General features: G+C 47.6%; 1 protein-coding gene across 3 annotated transcripts in view; it reads right to left on the reverse strand.

The window, feature by feature from the left end:
- Positions 1–8,265: 8,265 nt before the first annotated feature.
- IL20RB (interleukin 20 receptor subunit beta) overlaps positions 8,266–19,500 on the reverse strand; it is a 34,518-nt gene continuing 23,283 nt past the window's right edge. For all 3 annotated transcript variants that reach the window (XM_043474333.1, XM_043474334.1, XM_043474335.1), the window contains exons 5-7: positions 17,484–17,634; positions 13,527–13,669; positions 8,266–9,249 (exon numbers count right to left, since the gene is read on the reverse strand). In XM_043474333.1, the coding sequence (XP_043330268.1) occupies positions 9,142–9,249; positions 13,527–13,669; positions 17,484–17,634 (402 nt within the window). In that variant the 3' untranslated portion in view covers positions 8,266–9,141. The remainder of the gene's footprint in view (positions 9,250–13,526; positions 13,670–17,483; positions 17,635–19,500) is intronic.

A 19,500-nucleotide genomic window follows, 5' to 3' on the forward strand; every position in this document is an offset into this window, starting at 1 on the left:
TGTTAATCTCAGTCTCCCAATTCATCCCACCACCTCCCTTTCCGGTATCTATACATTTGTTCTCTGTATCTGTGTCTCTATTTCTGCTATGCAAATAAGATCATCTATAACATTTTTCTAAATTCCACATACATGCATTAATGTACAATATTTGTTTTTCTTTCTGACTTACTTCACTCACTATCAGTATCTAGATCCTTCCATGTCTCTGCACATGACACAATTTTGTTCCTTTCTTACTCTGCCTTTTCATTCTACTCAGGCTGTCATTGGATTGGAGGAGACCCACCCACCATGGGAAGGGCAATGTGCTTTACCCAGTCTGTCAACTTAAACATTAATCTCATCCAGAAACACCCCCACAGACACACCCAGATTCATGTTCATCTAAATATCTGGGCACTCCATGGCCCAGCCAAGTTGACACATAAAGTTAACCATCACAAGTTGGGAAAACAAAATTCATTGTCTGTCTGGGGCTCAAGTTTGAGAGTTTCAGCAGAAAAACCTTACAAAGAACTGACAGAACTACTCACAGGAGAATCAGCTTTAAATCTCAGCCGATCTCAGGGATCCCAAATCCAGATTTTCACTGTTACGATGAAGTAAGACCCTTCCTGATCCCCCTTTACCATCTCCCCTTCTTGAACTCCAATCTCAGACAGGCACAATGGCAGCAGGTGAAGAAGGAGGTTTAAGAGATAGAAACTGACCGCACCCTTCCCTGAAGTAAGGAAGCCAGCTGCCAAAGACAAAAGAAGCTTTATATCTCCCGAGAGGGTTCAAAGTTTTTATTACTATCTGGAAAGAGGCAATTTTAATGATGAATGCAAACTCCTAGTTAAACTGACTTGTAGAGCTTTCGGTTGTCCAGAATTAAGCAAAATAGTCTCGATTGGCAGGGGGGAAAATGCCACCACTAAATTTAAGGAAGGGTGGGAGAGATTCCATGAGTTTTAGATTTTCAAGTCATCTATTATTTCCATCCCTTCTGTTATGAATTCTTATTTGTTGAGCCTGTAAAGTGTGCCTCCCAATGTTCTTTGTCACTTATGTTCCTCAGCTCGTTCTGCCAGGTTTTTCCCATGAACAAGTCCTTGCTTGGTAAGCACCTCTGCAGCTGACTTAGACCATTCTTCCTGGTTTGCACACTCAGGACTGGGTCTTAAGTTATGGACTTTCAGACGTTTGCTCTCAGCCAACACGATTCCAGGCGCTGCATCCCTTGCTCGACCAGCCCAGTTCCTCAATTTAACAAAGATGCCTCTTTTTCTTCCCGCAGCATGGGCAAGCAGCACATTGCTGGACTTTTTTCAGCCCCCATCCACTGGATAGGCAGGACAACCAGCCCTTCCTCAGCTTCATGCAGCGAGCACAGGTCCACTCTCCTGCCAAGCGTGGGGTGCACTCATCTCTGTTCTCACATAATCTTGAGGCCCACCCTATGGACCCGGTACCTTCTACCCTTGGGCCACATTTCACCAGCCTACGCAGTAGGCTTATTCTTCATTATTAGTCCACAAAGATTGATTGATACACTGATTCATTGTGTGTGTGTATGTGTGTGTGTGTGTGTGTGTGTGTGTGTGTGTGAATTTCATCAATCACTCCTCTGTAGAGGTTACAGAGAGGATTTGATGTGTGCTCACCCCACCATTTTGATCAAGGTCTTCCAAGGCATGTCTCAGACACTACTGAGCTAGACAAGCGAGAAGCATGCCCCAGGGACTCCCCTGGTGGTCCAGTGGTTAGGAGTCTGCCTTCCACTGCAGGGGCTCAGGTTTAATCCCTGATCAGGGAACTGGGATCCCACTTGCAATAGGGAAACTGGGCCAATGGGCAGCAACTGCTGAGCCCGGGCTCTAGAGCCTGTGTGCCACAACTAGAGAATCTGCATGCTGCAAATAAGACCTGACGCATTCACATAAATAAATAATTTTTTAAAAAAGAAGACACGCGTCCCAGACCCAATCATTGATGCCAAGCAGGGCCTTGTGGGAACTCCTGGGCATGGAGGCCTTTTTGTTCCCCATTCCTTGTAGCCAAGACTCCAGACTCCATGCCCTTCTCTGAGTTCCAAAGGGCAGAACAGTTGCTAATCAAAGGAGAAGCAGCAATGAAACCACCTGAGGCAGAAACTCATCAATATTAGGAGAGGACTACCTAGGACCCTGCTGCTGCTGCTGCTGCTGCTGCTAAGTCGCTTTAGTCGTGTCCGACTCTGTGCGACCCCATAGATGACAGCCCACCAGGCTCCCCCATCCCTGGGATTCTCCAGGCAAGAACAGTGGAGTGGGTTGCCATTTCCTTCTCCCATGCGTGAAAGTTAAAAGTGAAAGTGAAGTCGCTCAGTCGTGTCTGACTCTTAGCAACCCTATGGACTGCAGCCTACCAGGCTCCTCCGTCCATGGGATTTTCCAGGCAAGAGGACTGGAGTGAGATGCCGTTGTCTTCTCCTAGGACCCTGCACATATCCTAATCTTGTCAGCAACCCACCCGTTTGAAACTGCTGAAGAAAAAAGAATATACGTGCTAAGTTACTTCAGTCGTGCCCAACTCTTGGCGACCCCATGGACTATAGCCTGCTAGGCTCCTCTGTCCATGGGATTTTCCAGGCAAGAATACTGGAGTGGGTTGCCATGCCCTCTCCAGAGGATCTTCCCAAGCTGGGAATCGAACCCACATCTCTTAGGTCTCCTGCATTGGCAGGCGGATTCTTTACCACTAGTGCCGCCTGGTACTGTCTTGATCCTTATCACAATCTCCTGCCTGACTATATAACCTTCCCTACTCACCAGGACAGGGCGCACAGTTCTTGAAGCACTAGCTTCCTGTTTTTCCCCTTTACCTGGCCAAGTAATAAAGCCACTCTTTCTTGCTCTTCCATAACTCTGTCTCCGTATTCTGTTTGGCATTGGTGTGTAGAGCCAAGGTTTTGGCAACAATCTCAGTTTTCACAGAGTGGTCAGGCCCATTTCCAAAGTGGGAACACTTTCCCTCAGTGATAGGAGGAGTTTTCTTATTAGTGACTAAAGCAGAACTTACCCTCTCCTGTCCTGTCCTACCGAGGAGAGTGGTCACTTCCTCACGGGAGCTGACTCAGGGCAGATGTCCTGGAGAGCCACAGTTCCAGAGGCCTCCCCAGGCCCTCCTCCTCATGTAAGAAACTTGAGGGGGCCCTCAGGACGTTCAGATAAAATCTCAGGTGCAAACGCCGATAGCATGGAGGTCAGACGGCTCCTCCTTCAGACTCAATGAGCGCTCCGCCTCCAACGTGCAGCTCCCTCCAGGGGCTGCACCCTCAGCCCAGCTTGGCCTTGGCTGATCCCACAAGTCTTGAAGCTCTAACAACCAAGTAGGGTAACAGCGGAAAGGAGAGGCGTGTGAGCGCTTCCCACTGGGGCAGGTGGGAAGTCCAGACCCACTCCCTGCATATACGTGGCCACCTCCAACACCATACCCATCTCCAGGACCTGGGCTTTTGGCTTTTAGGCAACACATTTAGAACCACACCTCAGACCCAAACTTCTTATCAATTCTTCAACCTGAAGGTTGTCTTTGCCAACCTCAAGTTAAAATTCTCCTTCAGAGTTTAAAACTTTGTTAGAAAAGGAAATAAGGAGAAAAAGGAAGGAAAGGGGGAGGGGGAAGGAAAGGAGGGAGAGAGGAAGTAGGTATAAAGAAAGGAAAGGCAGGAGGGAAAAAGAGAGGAAAGAAGGAGGCAGAAAGGACACAAATCCTTTTCTCAGACAAAGGTATTATCTCATATTAAAATTAAAACTGAGCTTTAGGTATAATAGGTATAAGCTACCTATAATATAGGTAGCTTACAGTTACCTATATTAAAATTTTAGCATCTTCTTGCTGTCATCTGCTAAATTAAAACTCCTCATTTAAAATATAGTAATTCTTCCACCCCACTGGCCCTCCATAAACTAGGCTTAATGTGTTAGTCACTCAGTCATGATTGACTCTTTGCAACCTCATGAACTGGAGCCTGCCTGACTCCTCTGTCCATGGAATTTTCCAGGTAAGAATACTGGAATAGGTAGCCATTCCCTTCTCCAGGGATCTTCCCAACCCAGAGAGTGTACCTGGGTCTCCCACACTGCAGGCAGATTCTTTACCACCTGAGCTACCTGAGAAGCCCAACCTAGGCTTAACCTGAGGGCTATTTCATTTTGACCTGTTTCTAAGTGCAAGATCCCAAAGTCTTCAGTGAAATAGGCATCACCTGGGAAAGCCCTTCAGTGTGGGTAATGTTGGTGGGATGGCATCAGGGGGCCCCAGCTCTGGGGTGTGATCTCATGAGGCTAGAAACCCGTAGTAACATTAGTAGACAGTTTTGCAGAAGACTTACCGGCACCTCCAGGAAATTTGGAAATATGTGGCCACTTCGTAGATGGGTGACTTGAAAGCACAGGAGCAAATGTAGAAGTTACTTCGGTTTACGCAGGCACTTATTTTTTTCAACAGTCAGATTTCTTAAGGTTGTTTTTTAAAATTTCCCCAATGGGGTCCAACGGAGGGACCGGGGACACGAACCTCCTCCCATAGGAGAGTTTGTCCTTTTGCTTTGGGGGCTTTTTGCAGGTACATGACAAGGCTTCTCAGTTTTTCCTCCAAGGTCCTTCATGGGGTTTTACAGCTGCTCCCGCACTGGAGGCCGCCCACTGAAGGAGGCGGAAGGGGCTGTGTCTTCCCTACTGCTCCCACCTGTGTGTGCTCCCACCTCCAGGGAAGATAGATTTTCCGGGCTTTTTTGTTTGATCCTTGAGGACCTGCCAGCCAGCAAGAGAAAACTGTAATTTGGGGTCACCTCTTGTGTGCTGGTTCCAAATGGTCACACAGTCTGGGCGCCAAAATGGTTTCACATGACTCACGTGTCATGGGAACAAACCCTCCCACCACCCAAAAAAGTCAGTTAAACTCTGGGATAGGCTATAGAACACAGGAGAAAATATTAAAAACTGTTTTTTAAAGAGGTAGGAAGGGCAGCAAAGAGGAAAGACTGGTAGGCAGAGGCCAAGGTGCAGCACGGAGGGAGGGCCACAGAGGCAGTGAACAGAGCCCTCCACGGTGTGCTAGGGACAGAGGGAGCATGAGCGAGGGCACGGTGTCTGCTAAATTCTGAATCCACTGATGATGGTGGAGGTTCGCCCGGGACCAAGCCCATGGAAGTTCTGCAGTTCTCATTCTAGGGAATTTGCCTGAGTTTTCCTTTTCTCTCTCCAGGAAGCCCGGGGCACTTCCAGGCAAATGGGAACAAAAGAAGGAATTTCCAGCACTCAACACAAGGTGGCGCCAGACACCCGTGGCCGTGATGAGGTCCCCACTCCAGGTGGGCTCAGAAGCTGGTCCCTAAAGGGACCCAGATTCCTAGGAAACTGAGAACTCTGAGCACCCACAGATGTTAGCCAAAGGAAAAAACAGGGCACACAGAAAAATAAGAAAAATTATCTAAGAGATGGGGAAGGGTAGCACAGAAGCTAGACGGAGTCTACAGTTTGTAAAAGGAACTTAAAAAGAGTTTTGCAGGGGAATCCCTGGAAAGACAGGAGATAGGCAAGTGCAGAGAGACCGGAAGGGGAAGCTGTTGCCGGCATTCAGCAGGTCATGGCTTGGGCCAGAGAAGGGTGGTGGAGAAGAACGCCTTCTGACTGATGTAGCTACATTTACCAGTTTACATTTACAGGTATGCTTCTTAGATACAGTGAGTCAACAAGCCCAACAGGATTCAATAACAAGACTCGGTAGAAATACATTTTATTCATCTTCTTTGAGAATTCATTGTATTAACATTTGCTCTTTTCATGTACAGTTATGGACCCATGACTTTGCAAATGTGTTGTGCCCATTGATATCACCCAGTAGTCTCCTTTTGATGTTCACATTGTCCCAACTTTGGCTGAGGCAAATTTACCTCTTTTAGATTGATTCCCTGCATAATTTTGAATGAGCCAATTATTTAAAGCTTTTTGCTTCTGGCCCAACAAGGTGTAAGTGTCCTGGCATTATTACCTTGCTCACTTCTACCCCAAACCAGGTATGGAATCAGACATTGCTCCAAGAAACCCTGGCTCCTTTTGAGAGAAAAATAGCAAAAAAAAAAAAAAAAAAAAGCAAAATATGGGGTACATTGCAACTAGGCCACTTCGGTGGCAAAAAGCCCAAAAGGAAATCTACTTCTAATGTAATGTTTTATAAAGGCATGATTTCATATTGATATATTCAATTCAGTTCCAATAGTACACTGCTCCTACTCAAATAATTGAATGTACCATTGACCTTCCCTTTCACTAATCCTGAAATCTAGTTTCCTATCCAAATAAACATAATCATTTACTTGCTGAGACAACTTAAGAGAATAGCTAAAAACAAACAACAAAAAAAAAAAAAACACTGTCAGTACAAACAGTAGAAATATTGAGTGAAGTTTCTGTTTTAGGCTACACACTCCTAAGGACTTGTTGCCAAACCGTTTGCTCTAGAGTCACACTTAACCTGAGCTTCCCCAGTGGCTCAGCAGTAAAGATTCCACCCACAATGTGGGAAATATGGGTTCTAATTCCTGGGTTAGAAAGATCTCTTGGAGGAAGACGTGGCAACCCACTCCAGTATTCTTGCCTGGAGAATCCCATGGACAAAGGAGCCTGGGGGGCTACAGTCCATAGGGTCCTGCACTTCAGGACATGACTGACGTGAGTTAGCACACACACACGCTTAGTCCCCCACACTGCGGAAGGACTTAACTAGCATTGTGGTTCTGCTGTTTCCATTTATTTTCATTCAGAAAAAGCTGCGATCTGCCCTCATCCCATCCCTCCATTTTCTGCTCCATCTTGTCATTTTCCCATAGGACTTACACACTCCCAATATTCTAGATAATTCACTTAATAATGACAAATACTGTTACTATTTTATTATTATTCCTCCCCCTGGCCCAACCATCCAAAGGTAAGCCTCATGGAACCAGGATTTTGTTCCTTGGCAGCATCTGAAGGCAGGATTAAGAAAAATGTGCTTGATTCTGGGGTCAGGGATGTCTGCTCGTTGAGCATCATCAAGGACTGTGAGAGACGGTCAGTATTCCTGTTGTAGTTACTAATCACACCCCTTTCATTCATTGAAGAGTCCGGGTAATAGGAGTAAATCAATCAGAGGGGAGGTCAGGGAGTCAGAATACCAGGACTCAGGACAGATGGAATGGCCAGCTATGGGGGAGGGTGCCCCTCTACTCTCAAGGACCAGCTTAATGTCTGGTGCATGGTCAGACTTCCATAAATGATTCTGGGGACATGGAAGGACAACAGGATAATTGAGGGAAATGTCTGGATACCTGTATAAGCCTGTGAGCTGGATGGGCAAGGGAACTAGCTGGGAGAGGGATGCAAGCAGAGGGAAGTCAGGGATCATTTCTGAGTTCTGGGTCTGGACAGGTGATAGGGCAACTGTGGCCTGAGGGTGGAGGGCAGGGGAGAAGAAGAGCAGGTCATGACTGGTGGAGTAGTGGAGTCTTTATTCCTGCAAACTAAAAACATGATTCCAGTTTGGCCAAAGGTAAAATGAACATATACTCTTCATAAAAGACTCCAACAATGCAGAAACATACAAAATGGTACAAAAGAGATCTCCAGTGATCTCATCTTAGAAAAAGCCCCTCCTCTGGTCCCTTGAAACCCCTGCCCAGGTGGAGAGAGGGCTGGGGGCCTCTGGTTTATAGGGGAAACACCTGGCTGAAGCAGTTAGACTGTCTCCACCTCAAGGCTGGCTGGAAGGGGCCCAGGAAGTGGGGGTGGAAACAAACCAGCTCAGAGGCTCCAGAGCTGGGAAAGCTGGGGTCTATGAAGGGAGACCCAGGGTTTGCCCAACAATCACTTCAGCCCTCAAGAGACTCCCCCTCCATCCCTTCTCGACCCTGACTCTTCCTCACCTGGTGGGCGAGAGGGTCAGGAAGAGACTTCGGTCATGGGTCCAGGATGAACATGCCGGGAGAACTAAGGACGCTCTGAGGGGCTATCTTAAAGAAAAGAGTTCCCCAAGGGATTTCCTGTAGTGTGAGGCCCCCAGGAATACCCAGGAGCAACTTGCCTCAGTCAGAGCCCCCATGCAGCCAGATGCTGTCCCCCACTCTATCCCTGCTCCATCCCCTACCTGGGTCACCCCCAACATCCTAACCAAAGGTGGCCTTCATGCAGCCTGGACTCAAGGTTGATGATATAACTCGAACCCTAAAGACTAGTGTTTTGGAAGAAACCAAAATGATTACCCAAGGTGACCTCTTTTATTTTTCATGCTGTATTGTATCAACTCCACAGGAAAAAGGAATACAGAATACATTACACTTGTGATCGACAGCCTTCTGCAGTCTCATCGCATCATGCACACTCATTTCAGCTGCTGTCCTCAGTGTGCACACCCTCTTCACCCTGCACAGCATTTCACGGGTCAGCAGCATCCATGCGCAGCCCGTTTTCAGTGGGGCTGTAGTCTCCCTCTAGGCCACAGATCTTATTGCTGGCTGAGCCATTCCGTCACCTCTGCACAGGCGGGCTACAGTCCATAGAGTCACAGAGTCAGACACAACTGAAGTGACTTAGCCCACTTGCATGCACAGGCATTTGGCTTGAAGTGAAATCAACCTCGTTGTACCCAGCCTTCCTTTCGTCTTCAAAGTTTCCTCCAGGAAAGTGGCCATTGCTTGTGTAGTCTCTGATCATCCCTGTTACACATGGACCTGCTGCTCTTCAGAAAAGCAGAACTAATCACAATGTACAATGTTGCCAATTTCCCGACAGCTCTGCAAGTGGCAGAGAGATAATATGGATATATATACACATATGGTTTAATGGTCAAGTTTAGTTAACCATTGTACAGATGAGGAAACTGAGGGGCAGAGAGACTAAGTCATTTTCCCCCAGGGTCATCCTGCTAGTAGATGGCAGAGATCCAGTGTTGGAGGTCACATCCCCTGACCCTCTCTTAGCACTCCATCAGCCATACCACCCTGCCTCTGACAGTTGCTTCTAGACGCGGACATAGCAGGCTCTTCTCTTGTCTTTTGTCCTTGAAGGAAAACAAGCGCGGCCTTTCCCCTCATGGCTTTCCCGTCCTGCAGCCCAGATTTCTCGGCTTCATCTGCTAGATCCAGGCCTTGAGGAGCCCCTCAGAAGACAGCCCTGAAGTCACACAGGCTTCTACTTCTTCTTTTCTGCAGCTGATTAACTTCTGGGGTGAATTTGTTATTTTCTGAAAGACAATTTTCATTCATATTCATTAGCTTAATAGTCATAGTCATAGTTGAAGAGAATATCACCAAAAATCCCAACTATTTCACTCATTAACTTTCTAGCAACAAAAAAGCCCGAAGAGACGTCCTAGTGGTCCAATAGTTAAGAATCTGCCTTCCAATGCAGGGGACACCGGTTCAGTCCCTGATCAGGGAAGTAAGATTTCATGTGCCTCGGAGCCACTAAACCCATGCTTCGCAACTACTGAACCCACACATTCTGGAATGAGCCACAGTTAGTGAGTCGCTGAGGCACAACAGATTTCCCATGTACTGCAACCAAGACCCAATGCAGCCATATAAATAAACTTAAAAAAAGCCCCAAAGACAATTCTAACCCCTAGATCATGGGCTTGCCATTTTACTGAGATCACCTCCCACATCACTGACCAGTGGATCTCTTGGGTTCTGCCTCCTTAGGGACCCTGCCCCACAAAAGCCCAGCATGTAGTGATGGTTCCAAAAATCTAGCCTTCTTCCACCAGAGAGCTCTGAGAATAGTGACCTGGTCCAAGGCGCTCTACAAACAGTACTAGCAGGGTGTCCGCTCCAGGGATGGTGCTCCATAAACAGAAGTCCCTTCCTACTCATATTTCACTTGCTTGCCATCTTCTCCCAGTGACCCCAATACATCGTCATAACTGATGGTAAAAATGCAGGTATCTTCCTTTCAGGGTAACTCTCTCCACTGTTGCTAACTCAGTCGCTTCCACCAGACTCACTTGACTCTTAAACAGCTCCTCCTGAAGCCCTGCCCATCATTACCATCATTACTCTGAAGAGTGGCACATGGGCAAAGACAGGTGGGCACCATGGTTTCCTCCACCCCAGCCCCCAGGAGACAATAGATTTAAGTCAGTTGCTCTGGATCTTGTTTGTAAAGAAGTGGCTTCAGGGCTCACTCCTGCGTCCACAGGCAAATAATGGACAAGGACAGTGTACAAGCAGGGCTCACCAAACAGGATGTCAGTGTGGAGGCTGCCCTCAATTCACACTGATGGTCCACTCATTCTCAGGACGCGGGCTACCTACATCTGCGGTGCTCATACCTGATTGTTTCTTAAACTCTAGAGCAGTGCTGTCCAACGGAAATGTGCAATTAAAAATCCTCTAGTAGCACATTTTATAAACTAAAAAGAAATAGGTAAAATTAATTTTAATAATATACTTTATTTTTTAATGTTATTTCAATATATAATCAGTATAAAATATTGATATAAATTAAATAAATATTGATATAAAATAAACTATTTTACACTCTCCTTGTATTGCCTTAAAAACCTATTATATATTTTATAGTTACAGAATATCTCAATTTGGACCAGTCACATTTCAAGTGCTTAGTAAATCACATACGCTAGCAGCTACTGTTTTGGATGGTGTAGTTCTAGAATGTTAAAGTGAAACAGCAGAATCTCAGAATTTCAGAAGGTACAAAACTGTCATCCCATAGGTTAGAACAAACTTTCAAGCAAGGTTTAGCTAATATATATATATATATATACTTGAATTAGCCCTTAACATTCAAAAATCAGGAGATTTATTATAAAGTCTGGATTTCTGGTTTCTCATTTCAAACATGGAGCCCAGGGACCACCAGCTCACATCCCCTCTTGGTAGCAACCTGCTAGAACCGAGAAGCAGATGCTTTCTTTAGCTGGGGCATGTGAGCCTTGGTCCCCATATCTCTCCCTCTTAAGTCACATTTATTGTACTGTACACTCTTCTTTTGTCTGGGCCCTTTTATTCTTCTGTACCTGTCTGGGCCCCCGAGGCATCTGAGTTCACAAACTTCACTTTCTTTTTTTGTTTTTAACTTTTTATTTTGTACTGGGGTATAGTCGATTATTATTCATGCCTGGAGAACCCCATGGACACAGGAGCCTGGTGGGCTACAGGGTCACAAAGAGTCAGATGTGACGGAAGTGACTTAGCACAACACATAGCCAGTTAACGATGTTGTGATAGCTTCTGGTGGACAGCAAAGGAACTCAGCCATACATATACATTTATCCATTCTCCCCCAGACTCCCCTCCTATTCAGGCTGCTACATAACATTGAGTGGAGTTCCATGAGCTACACAGTAGGTCCTTGTCAGTTATCCACTTTAAATACAGCAGTGTGTACCTGTCCATCCCAAACTCCCTAAGTATCACGTCCCCCTGGCAACTGTAAGTTTGTTCTCTAAGTCTCTGAGCCTGTTTCTGTTCACAAACTCCACTTTCTATGAAGCACACAAAGTCAGACTTGGGATAGTCCATTGAAGCATATCTCAATTTGGAGACGACTAACTTGGGGCCATCTTGATGTTTGCTACCCACATTACAGTGGAATGTGACAGCAAGAAGAGAAAGAATAAAGTGAGTCACAGAAGGAAAGTAAGACTTTTAGCACCAAAGCTTCCATCTCCATAAAGCAGTTATGGATAAAAGACAAGGAAAACACATTATATTTTGAAATCGGGAACACACACCGAGCAGTCTTAATATAATTCTCCTTGCATATATATATTTTTGCTTTAGACTGTTCCTTAGTGATATAAACTTGAATGGAAAGACATTCTTAATGGTATATTTCAGAGTGCAACCATCACCAACTGTAAAATTACAGATGTAGACATGAAATGTTTAATCCAAACAGATAACACACTTACAAGCTCAATAGGACTTTTTGAAGCTTGTCAAGGATTTCCACTTGGTAATTTTCCATGGTTTAGTTGGAAAGATGCATGGATTTTGCAAGGTTGGCTAGAAGCTGCTTTTTAATAGTTTGGAGGATTATCCATGACTAAGGCCAATGCTGAAGTGCAGCTAGGCTGTGCTAAACTCGAGGCTGAGGATGGGGGTGATGGCAGGGGAGGAGTGCAGCTCCAGGACTTGTTTGGGGTTTGATGGACACTAGCAATCTATTTCTCACACAGTACTGCGGGAAATGCATACACTCAGAGAAACTGTTCACGTTAAAATCTGGGAGAAACAGAACAGAAACTAAAAGCCTTATGGAAAGGGATGCATATAGGAAGACATTGGAACAATGTAGGAAGGATGGTAAGGGGAACAGAGAATCAAAGGGGGGTCAAGTATCATGGCATTTATCTTCCATGGACCAAAGTGGACATTCTCTCACAGAATCTCTTGTCTCTGGTCTCATCTCAGTTGCTTGGATTTTCACAGAAGCTTGAGAGTCCCTTGGACTGAAAGGAGATCAAATCAGTCAATCCTAAAGGAAATCAACCCTGAATATTCATTGGAAGGACTGATGCTGAAGCTAAAGCTCCAATACTTTGGCCACCTGATGTGAAGAGCCGACTCATTGGAAAAGACCCTGATGCTGGGAAAGATTGAAGGCAGAAGGCCAAGGGGGTGGCAGAGGATGAGACAGTTAGATAGTATTACTGACTCAATGGACAGGAATTTGAGCAAACTCTGGGAGATAGTGGAGGACAGAGGAGCCTGGTATGCTGCAGTCCATGGGGTGGCAAAGAGTCAGAAACGACTTAGTGACTGAACAACAAGAAGAACAGAATGCATTAGGATTCCTAGGAGCTCTTGTCATTTGAGGGCTTTCCTTGTGCTCCTTAAGTTCTGTACAGATGCAACATGGAGGACTGCTTTTGCATTTCCCCCCACCCCTGCAAAGTCCACAGGGCCTGCCCTCACTGGGAGACTCAGATTGATGGCCCAGGGTTCTCCTGGCTTGCAAGCTGTGGGGACCCCTCACCTTGGGTAGTCACTGGGCAGGTCCAGATAGTTCCCCTGCCCCAGCCAAAGGCAGAGCACTGTCCACATGCCCCACACTCACACATGTGTGCCTCACGCCAAGAACCCAGGATGCTCTTGGTGTATGATTGTATGAATTGACTCTGTTGTGCTGGAACATGTTTCTGGATGTAGCTGCTGTTATAATGATTGGAGGAGGCCAAGAAGGCCCGGCAGGCCGGTCCTTAGAGTAAGACTTTGCATGATTCCTGGAACGCCGAGCTCCTGGGCTGGGCTACACACCTGCTGCCCTGGCTGTGCCAGGCCCTAGGGGCAAGCAGCAGAGGCCTGATGGGAGCCTGGGGGAGGCCACCCCCCACCCAGAAGGGCGGTCTCCCAGCCCCTCTGATGAGAAGGGAGGTCCTTCTCCCTTCTTGGTGCAAATGCTTGTAAACCCATAAAGCGGAGGTCCATGCCCCACTCAGGCCCAACCAACATCTGGACAGCGCATCACACTGAAAGGAAGAACAGCAGTTACCAAGGTGTCAGGGAGCATCACCACGGGGCAGCAAGAGTGCCGGAGCAGCCGGCCCATCTTCCAGACGGAGAGCAGCGCCACCACCAGGATCAGCACGAAGCCCACGAAGGCGAACAGGGCCAGCGCCAGAGGCAGGGCCTCTCCTGGAAACAGAAAGACAGGAACTGGCTTAGGAGACAGCCTTGAAGACCTGCTTGCTCGCCAGTTCTGGGCCTCCCTGGCCTTCCTGGGGTTGGCTCTGCAGATGGATCAAGACAGCAGACTCCGGCACCCTGAGATCTGACATATGCCCCAGGGACAAGAGTGACCACCATTCAGTTGTTTTTCTAGAATCCAGATTGGTTTCCAGAAAGCCAAGGATGATGACAGCCTTTTTCTTGAGAAGGAAAAGGGGCGAGCCTCGTGCATTAAGCACTAGCTGTGTTTGAATGCACCTCGGCACCACTGCCAGGAGGAAGGCAGAGAGCCAGGCCCCCAGGCAGGATGAGGGGGTGGCGCCCAAGAGCACAGCCCAGAAGGAAGCTGGGCGGTAACTGAAAACAAAGTGTGTTTCACAATTTTCTTTTGGCATTGATCCGTATTATGGAGGAAAATACTGAATTCAGTACACAGTCACATAACAACTCTGATGTATCAAGTTCTGGCGCTGGTTAAGTGACTTACCCCAGGTCACGCAGGGAGGGCTGTGCTCCAAATGCTACTAAGAAAGTGCCAAGTCTGAGCATCTGGAGATGTGGAAGTGGGGGATGGGTTATTTTCCCATCTTTCTGTCCTATTCGCGTAGCCCCTCTGAGCTGGGCTGCTCACCCACAGTGTGAAGGGTGGCACAGCTGATGCAGCTGCAGAAAAGCTGGGAGGGTCTCCTCAGTGCTTTTGGAAACTATTTTGGCAGTACACATCAAGCGATGGGGCTTCCCAGGAGGCTCAGTGGTAAAGATTCTGCCTGCCAATGCAGGAGACATGGGTTCAATCTGTGGGTCAGGAAGATCCCCTGGAGAAGGAAATGGCAGCCCACTCCAGTATTCTTGCCTAGAAAACCCCATGAAAAGAGGAGCCTGGTGGGGTACAATCCACGGGGTTGCAAGAGAGTCAAACACGACTGAGTGAGCACAGAGCATGCATCAGGAGATACACAAATGTTCAGACTCTTTCATCCGCTCCTGTGAGTAGATTCCAAAGAAGACAAAACATACACATAAAGCAATTCACAGCAACGTCTAGATTAGAGCCACAGCCTCGTAACCAGCTGTCTGCTGAGCCCAAAGCAGCACACCTGCACCTCCCTCCACCCCAGCATGCTCTGATGTGTTCCCTCATAGCACGAACCACCAAGGGAAACCATCTCATTTGCTCACTTGTCTGTCTACTCAACTAGAAGGTAAGCTCAGTGAGGGCAGGGACTTGTCTGCTATATCCCAGCGACAGTGCTCAGTAATTATTCACTGAATGAATGAATGAATCAGTGAAAATGAACATCATCTTCAAAAGCAGATGGAAATGGGTACTTCCGGGAGTAGTCCAGTGGTTAGGAATCCACCTGCCAATGCAGGGGACATGGGTTTGATCCCTGGTCTGGGAAGAGCCTATGAGACTGAACCATTAGGCCCATGTGTCACAACCACCGAGCCTGTGCTCTAGAGCCCACGAGCTGCAACTACTGAAGCCCCCGCGCTCGGCAACAAGAGAAGCCACTGCAACGTGAAGCCTGAGCACTGCACGTAGAACATAGCCCCCGCGTGGCATAACTAGAGAAATCCCACATGCAGCAAGGAAGACCCAGCAGACAAAACTAAATACTTTTTTTAAAAAAGCAGATGGAAATGACCTAAATATCCCCAAGTAGAGGATGATTTACTACATCATCAAATATCAGCATGGCAGGTCAGGAGGTCAGCTACTAAAATGAGAATTAGGATACATAATATACACAAGCTTGTTCACTGCAGCATGGGTGGTAGTCACAAAACACTGGAAAGCACAGAATATTCCTGGTTACGCGGTGCTATTACATGTATTTGGACACATCCACATACTGGCTTGTTATGCATCTTTAAAAATGAGGTAGATCCATATGTACTGACATGAACAGGTGTTCACAATAGCAATACCAAGTGAAGGTGAGGTGGTACAGAGCTGTAGGCACAGTACAGTCCCAACTGTGCTTGTGAGTTCTGGCCTCACACGATGATCGCAAAATTAAACACCACACTTGCCAAAGGAAACCTCCTCAGTGGTGTGGAGAGAATGGAAAACTTGGATCAGGAGGATCCCCTGGAGGAGGAAATGGCAACCCACTCCAGGATTCTTGCCTGGAAAATTCCATGGACAGAGGAGCCTGGCGGGCTATAGTCCCTGGGCTCACAAAAGCGTCAGACACAGCTGAGCAACTGAGCTCACACACACATACGCACACTCCTTCCTCTACATACCTCTCTGTTGTTTGAATTTTTTTTAACAAGCTTGACCTACATGGTTTCAAAAAATAGTATAAAATGGTAATCAGAAAGTCTTCATGAAAAATGTTTTTGATATGATATTTGTGAAAAAGCAGACACAAAACATATGTATAATACAACTGGAACATATGTCTACATGAAGGATAACACCCTTTTAGAGGATAATTTGGAAACAGCAGTCAAAATTCAAATGTGTATGCCTTCGACCCAGCAACTCTGCTGCCAGGAATTTATCCTTCACATACACCAGCAAATGATCTATGTACAAGGTAACTAATGAGAGCATTGACTCTAATAGCAAAATATCAGGAAAAAACCTAAATACCTCTCAATACCGTGCGCGTGTGCTCAGCTGCTTGTCATCTCCAGCTCTTTGTGACTCTATGGACTGTAGTCTGGCAGGCTCCTCTGTTCATGGGATTCTCCAGGCAAGAATACTGGATTGGGTTGCCATGCCCTCCTCCCGAGGATCTTCCCAACCCAGCGATCAAATCCTTGTCTCCTGTGTCTTCTGCCTTGCAGGCAGATTCTTTGCTGCTGAGCCGCCGGGGAAGCCCATCCCTCAATAGAGGGGTAGTTAAATTAGTTATAGGTACACAACACACAATGGAATACTAGGTAGCTAGTAAAAGAAGGATAAAGAAATTCTTTTTTAGATATGGAAAAATATAGAATATGTATAAAGTGAAAAAGACTTTATAGATCCGGAAGACATAAAAAGATCCAGAACAGTGCATGGAATATGCTACAATTTGTGCTAAAAAGAAGAAAAATATATAATAATTTATTCCCATTTACTTGTAAATGCATTGGAAAGTTTTCAGAAAGATATACAAAGAGCTAACTCCTATGGGGGAGTGGGTAGGAATGACATGGATGAGGAAGAGGAGGAGGAAGCCAATTCCAAATTCTTATCATATTTTTTGAAATATATATGTACCAAATATTCAAAATTATATTTTAAAAACTAAAAAGCTATACACAAATGTCACTGGTGGTGTCTGTATGACAGAATCATGGGATGTGGGGTTTCATTTTGTTTCTTTTCACTGTAGGTTTTTAGATCATAAAAAATTTAAGGGAAAAAATTAAAGAAGAGGATTCTACAGACTTTCCATCAGGCCCCTCCCAGCTGACGGCGGCTGTGCTACCCAGTGGGCACCCCCTCACAAGGTCTGACCTTCAGAGGCTCCAGCTGCCTCACCTGCACTGGCCCCTGATTCGCAGGCAGCGGCCACCTGGTCAATCAGCTTTGCAAAATCTGTCCTCAGGCCTCGGAAGCTTTCAGGGGAAAGTGTGCCAGACAGCAGCCAAGGGACCCCCACCCAGTCTGAGGGTGGACTTTCACCTCTGGGTTGGAGTGGGGATTAGAACACAGCACACTTTCACCACCAGAACCCGTGCAGCCTGGAGGAGCAGGTCAGGGGAACCAAGGGGAGACTCAGCCAGAGGAAGGAGCAGGCGCTGTGCACACGCAGGAGGGGCAGACAGCCTGCCTTACCTTGCACCTTGACACATTCTGGCTGGCTGAAGGCACTGTGCCGCCCAATGGCCTTCACGAATGTCCGGGCCTTCACACAGTATGCCACCCCGGGCTCCACCATCTCCAGGTACACGGGAAGGACCCCGGGCCTCACCACTTTGACATGTTCCTTTAGGAAACCAAAAAAACAGTCACACCTTGAGCGAAGCGGGACAGGAAAAGGAGAGGAGGAGGGAAGGAACACTGTCAATATTTCCTTTCTGCATACAGAATGTTCCTCTCATTCTTCCATTTGTTCATTCATTCATTTTTTTAAAATTACTCATTTATTAGCACCTACTGTGTGCCAGGCACAGTTGCAGGCGCTGAACAAAACAGGGACACACAGCACTGAACAAAACAAAAAGTTCCCACCCTCGTGGAGCTCATGTCATACATGAGGAAGCCGCACCATTGATAACACACATCAGGTGGTGATGAGGGTTACGAGGAATCATGGAGTAGGACAAGCAGGTAGAGAGTGACAAGGAGGCACCAGCAGAGAGGCTCGGGGAGGCCTCTCTGATACGCTCATACTTGGACAGAAAGCTGACTGGGTGCTTGGCCCGGCCACGACTTCCAGAGGGTCAGTGAAGAGGAGCACTGCAGCCAGTGGGCAGTGCCTCCTCACGCATCCACCCATCCACTGTCTGTCCCTCCATCTGCACAGCCCTCCACCTCTGCCACCCCCTGAGGCCTGCGGAGGCTTGTCTGGGCCAAGCCCAGGTGACTCAGGGCAGGCACTCCCCTCCCAAAACACCTGAGGGACCTGCCTGTTCCCTGCAGCTCAGGCCCTGATCTGCTCCCACACGACTGCATCCGCTGGACTCGCAGCGCCAGGCCCTACCACTGGGCCCTGACCCAGCAGGAGTAAATGCTAGAAACCACGGCCACTCCCTTTCCAGGGAAGTGTGGTGGGGCACATGTCCTGGCATTAGGTCAGGGTACCCTTGGACGGAGAAGGGTCTCTCAAAGGCCAGCCAGCATCTGGCAACCCCTACGCCTGGCCTGATAAAATCAGCAGGACCAGTCAGATTTCTTGTCCTGGGAACTGGTATTGAGGAACTGAATACTTGCAGCCAGAAGCAGGGACCAAGGGGAGAGGACATGGTGAGGGGAGTCAGTCACAACCACAGGTACTCACAGGAAGGAGTGATGAGGGGTCAGGGCAAGCTGGGGCGAGGGCCATGGGCAGAGCGCGTAGAGAGGACCCCCCAGGGGGAAGCCAGGGCCCCCCAGGCAGACAGGGGCCTCTGGGTGAGTGAGGCTGTGCAGCAGCCTGGCTCTGGGCCTGCTCCAGTCATGGATTCTGTGAGAGCCCCCGACAGCACCGTGTTAACCCTTGTGACAGGGCTTCTCTGGTGACTCAGTGGTAAAGAATCCTCCTGCCAATGCAGGAAACTCAAGTTCGATCCCTGGGTCAGAAAGATCCCTGGGAGAAGGAAATGACAACCCACTCCAGTATTCTTGCCTGGAAAATCCCATGGACAGAGGAACCTGACCTGATGGGCTATATTCCATGGGGTCTCAAAGAGTCAGACACAACTGAGTGACTAAACAATAACAATCTTTGTGACAGAGCCTACTTTTCCTTGCGCTGATTTGAGTGGGTTTTATCACCATTTCAGCTTGGACAGGGCTCCACAGGTGCACCCACGCTCCATGCCTTCTGCTGCTGCAGCTCAGCCACTCCCTCCGAGAGAGCTGACCTCCCACCCAGCCTGGCCCGCAGCACCCACCCCACAGGGAGGGGCCGCGCCCCGGCTAGGCATTCCGGGTGGCCCATTGGCTCATAATTAGGGTTGTTTATAAGCTAGCTCCTGGCTCTCTGCCCCTAATTCTGCACCCAGCCCAGATGCACACCCTCAAGAAGCTGGGACCGGCCTCATATACTTATGAAATCATCCCATTGATTTGGAACAGCCCCGTCTGCTGCCCCCTAAACAGCGGGAAGAATGGCTGAGAAGACATGCGGATGGGGGAGAAATGCATTGCA

Source organism: Cervus canadensis, chromosome 7 (assembly GCF_019320065.1).
Source record: "Cervus canadensis isolate Bull #8, Minnesota chromosome 7, ASM1932006v1, whole genome shotgun sequence".
Lineage (NCBI taxonomy): Eukaryota > Metazoa > Chordata > Mammalia > Artiodactyla > Cervidae > Cervus > Cervus canadensis.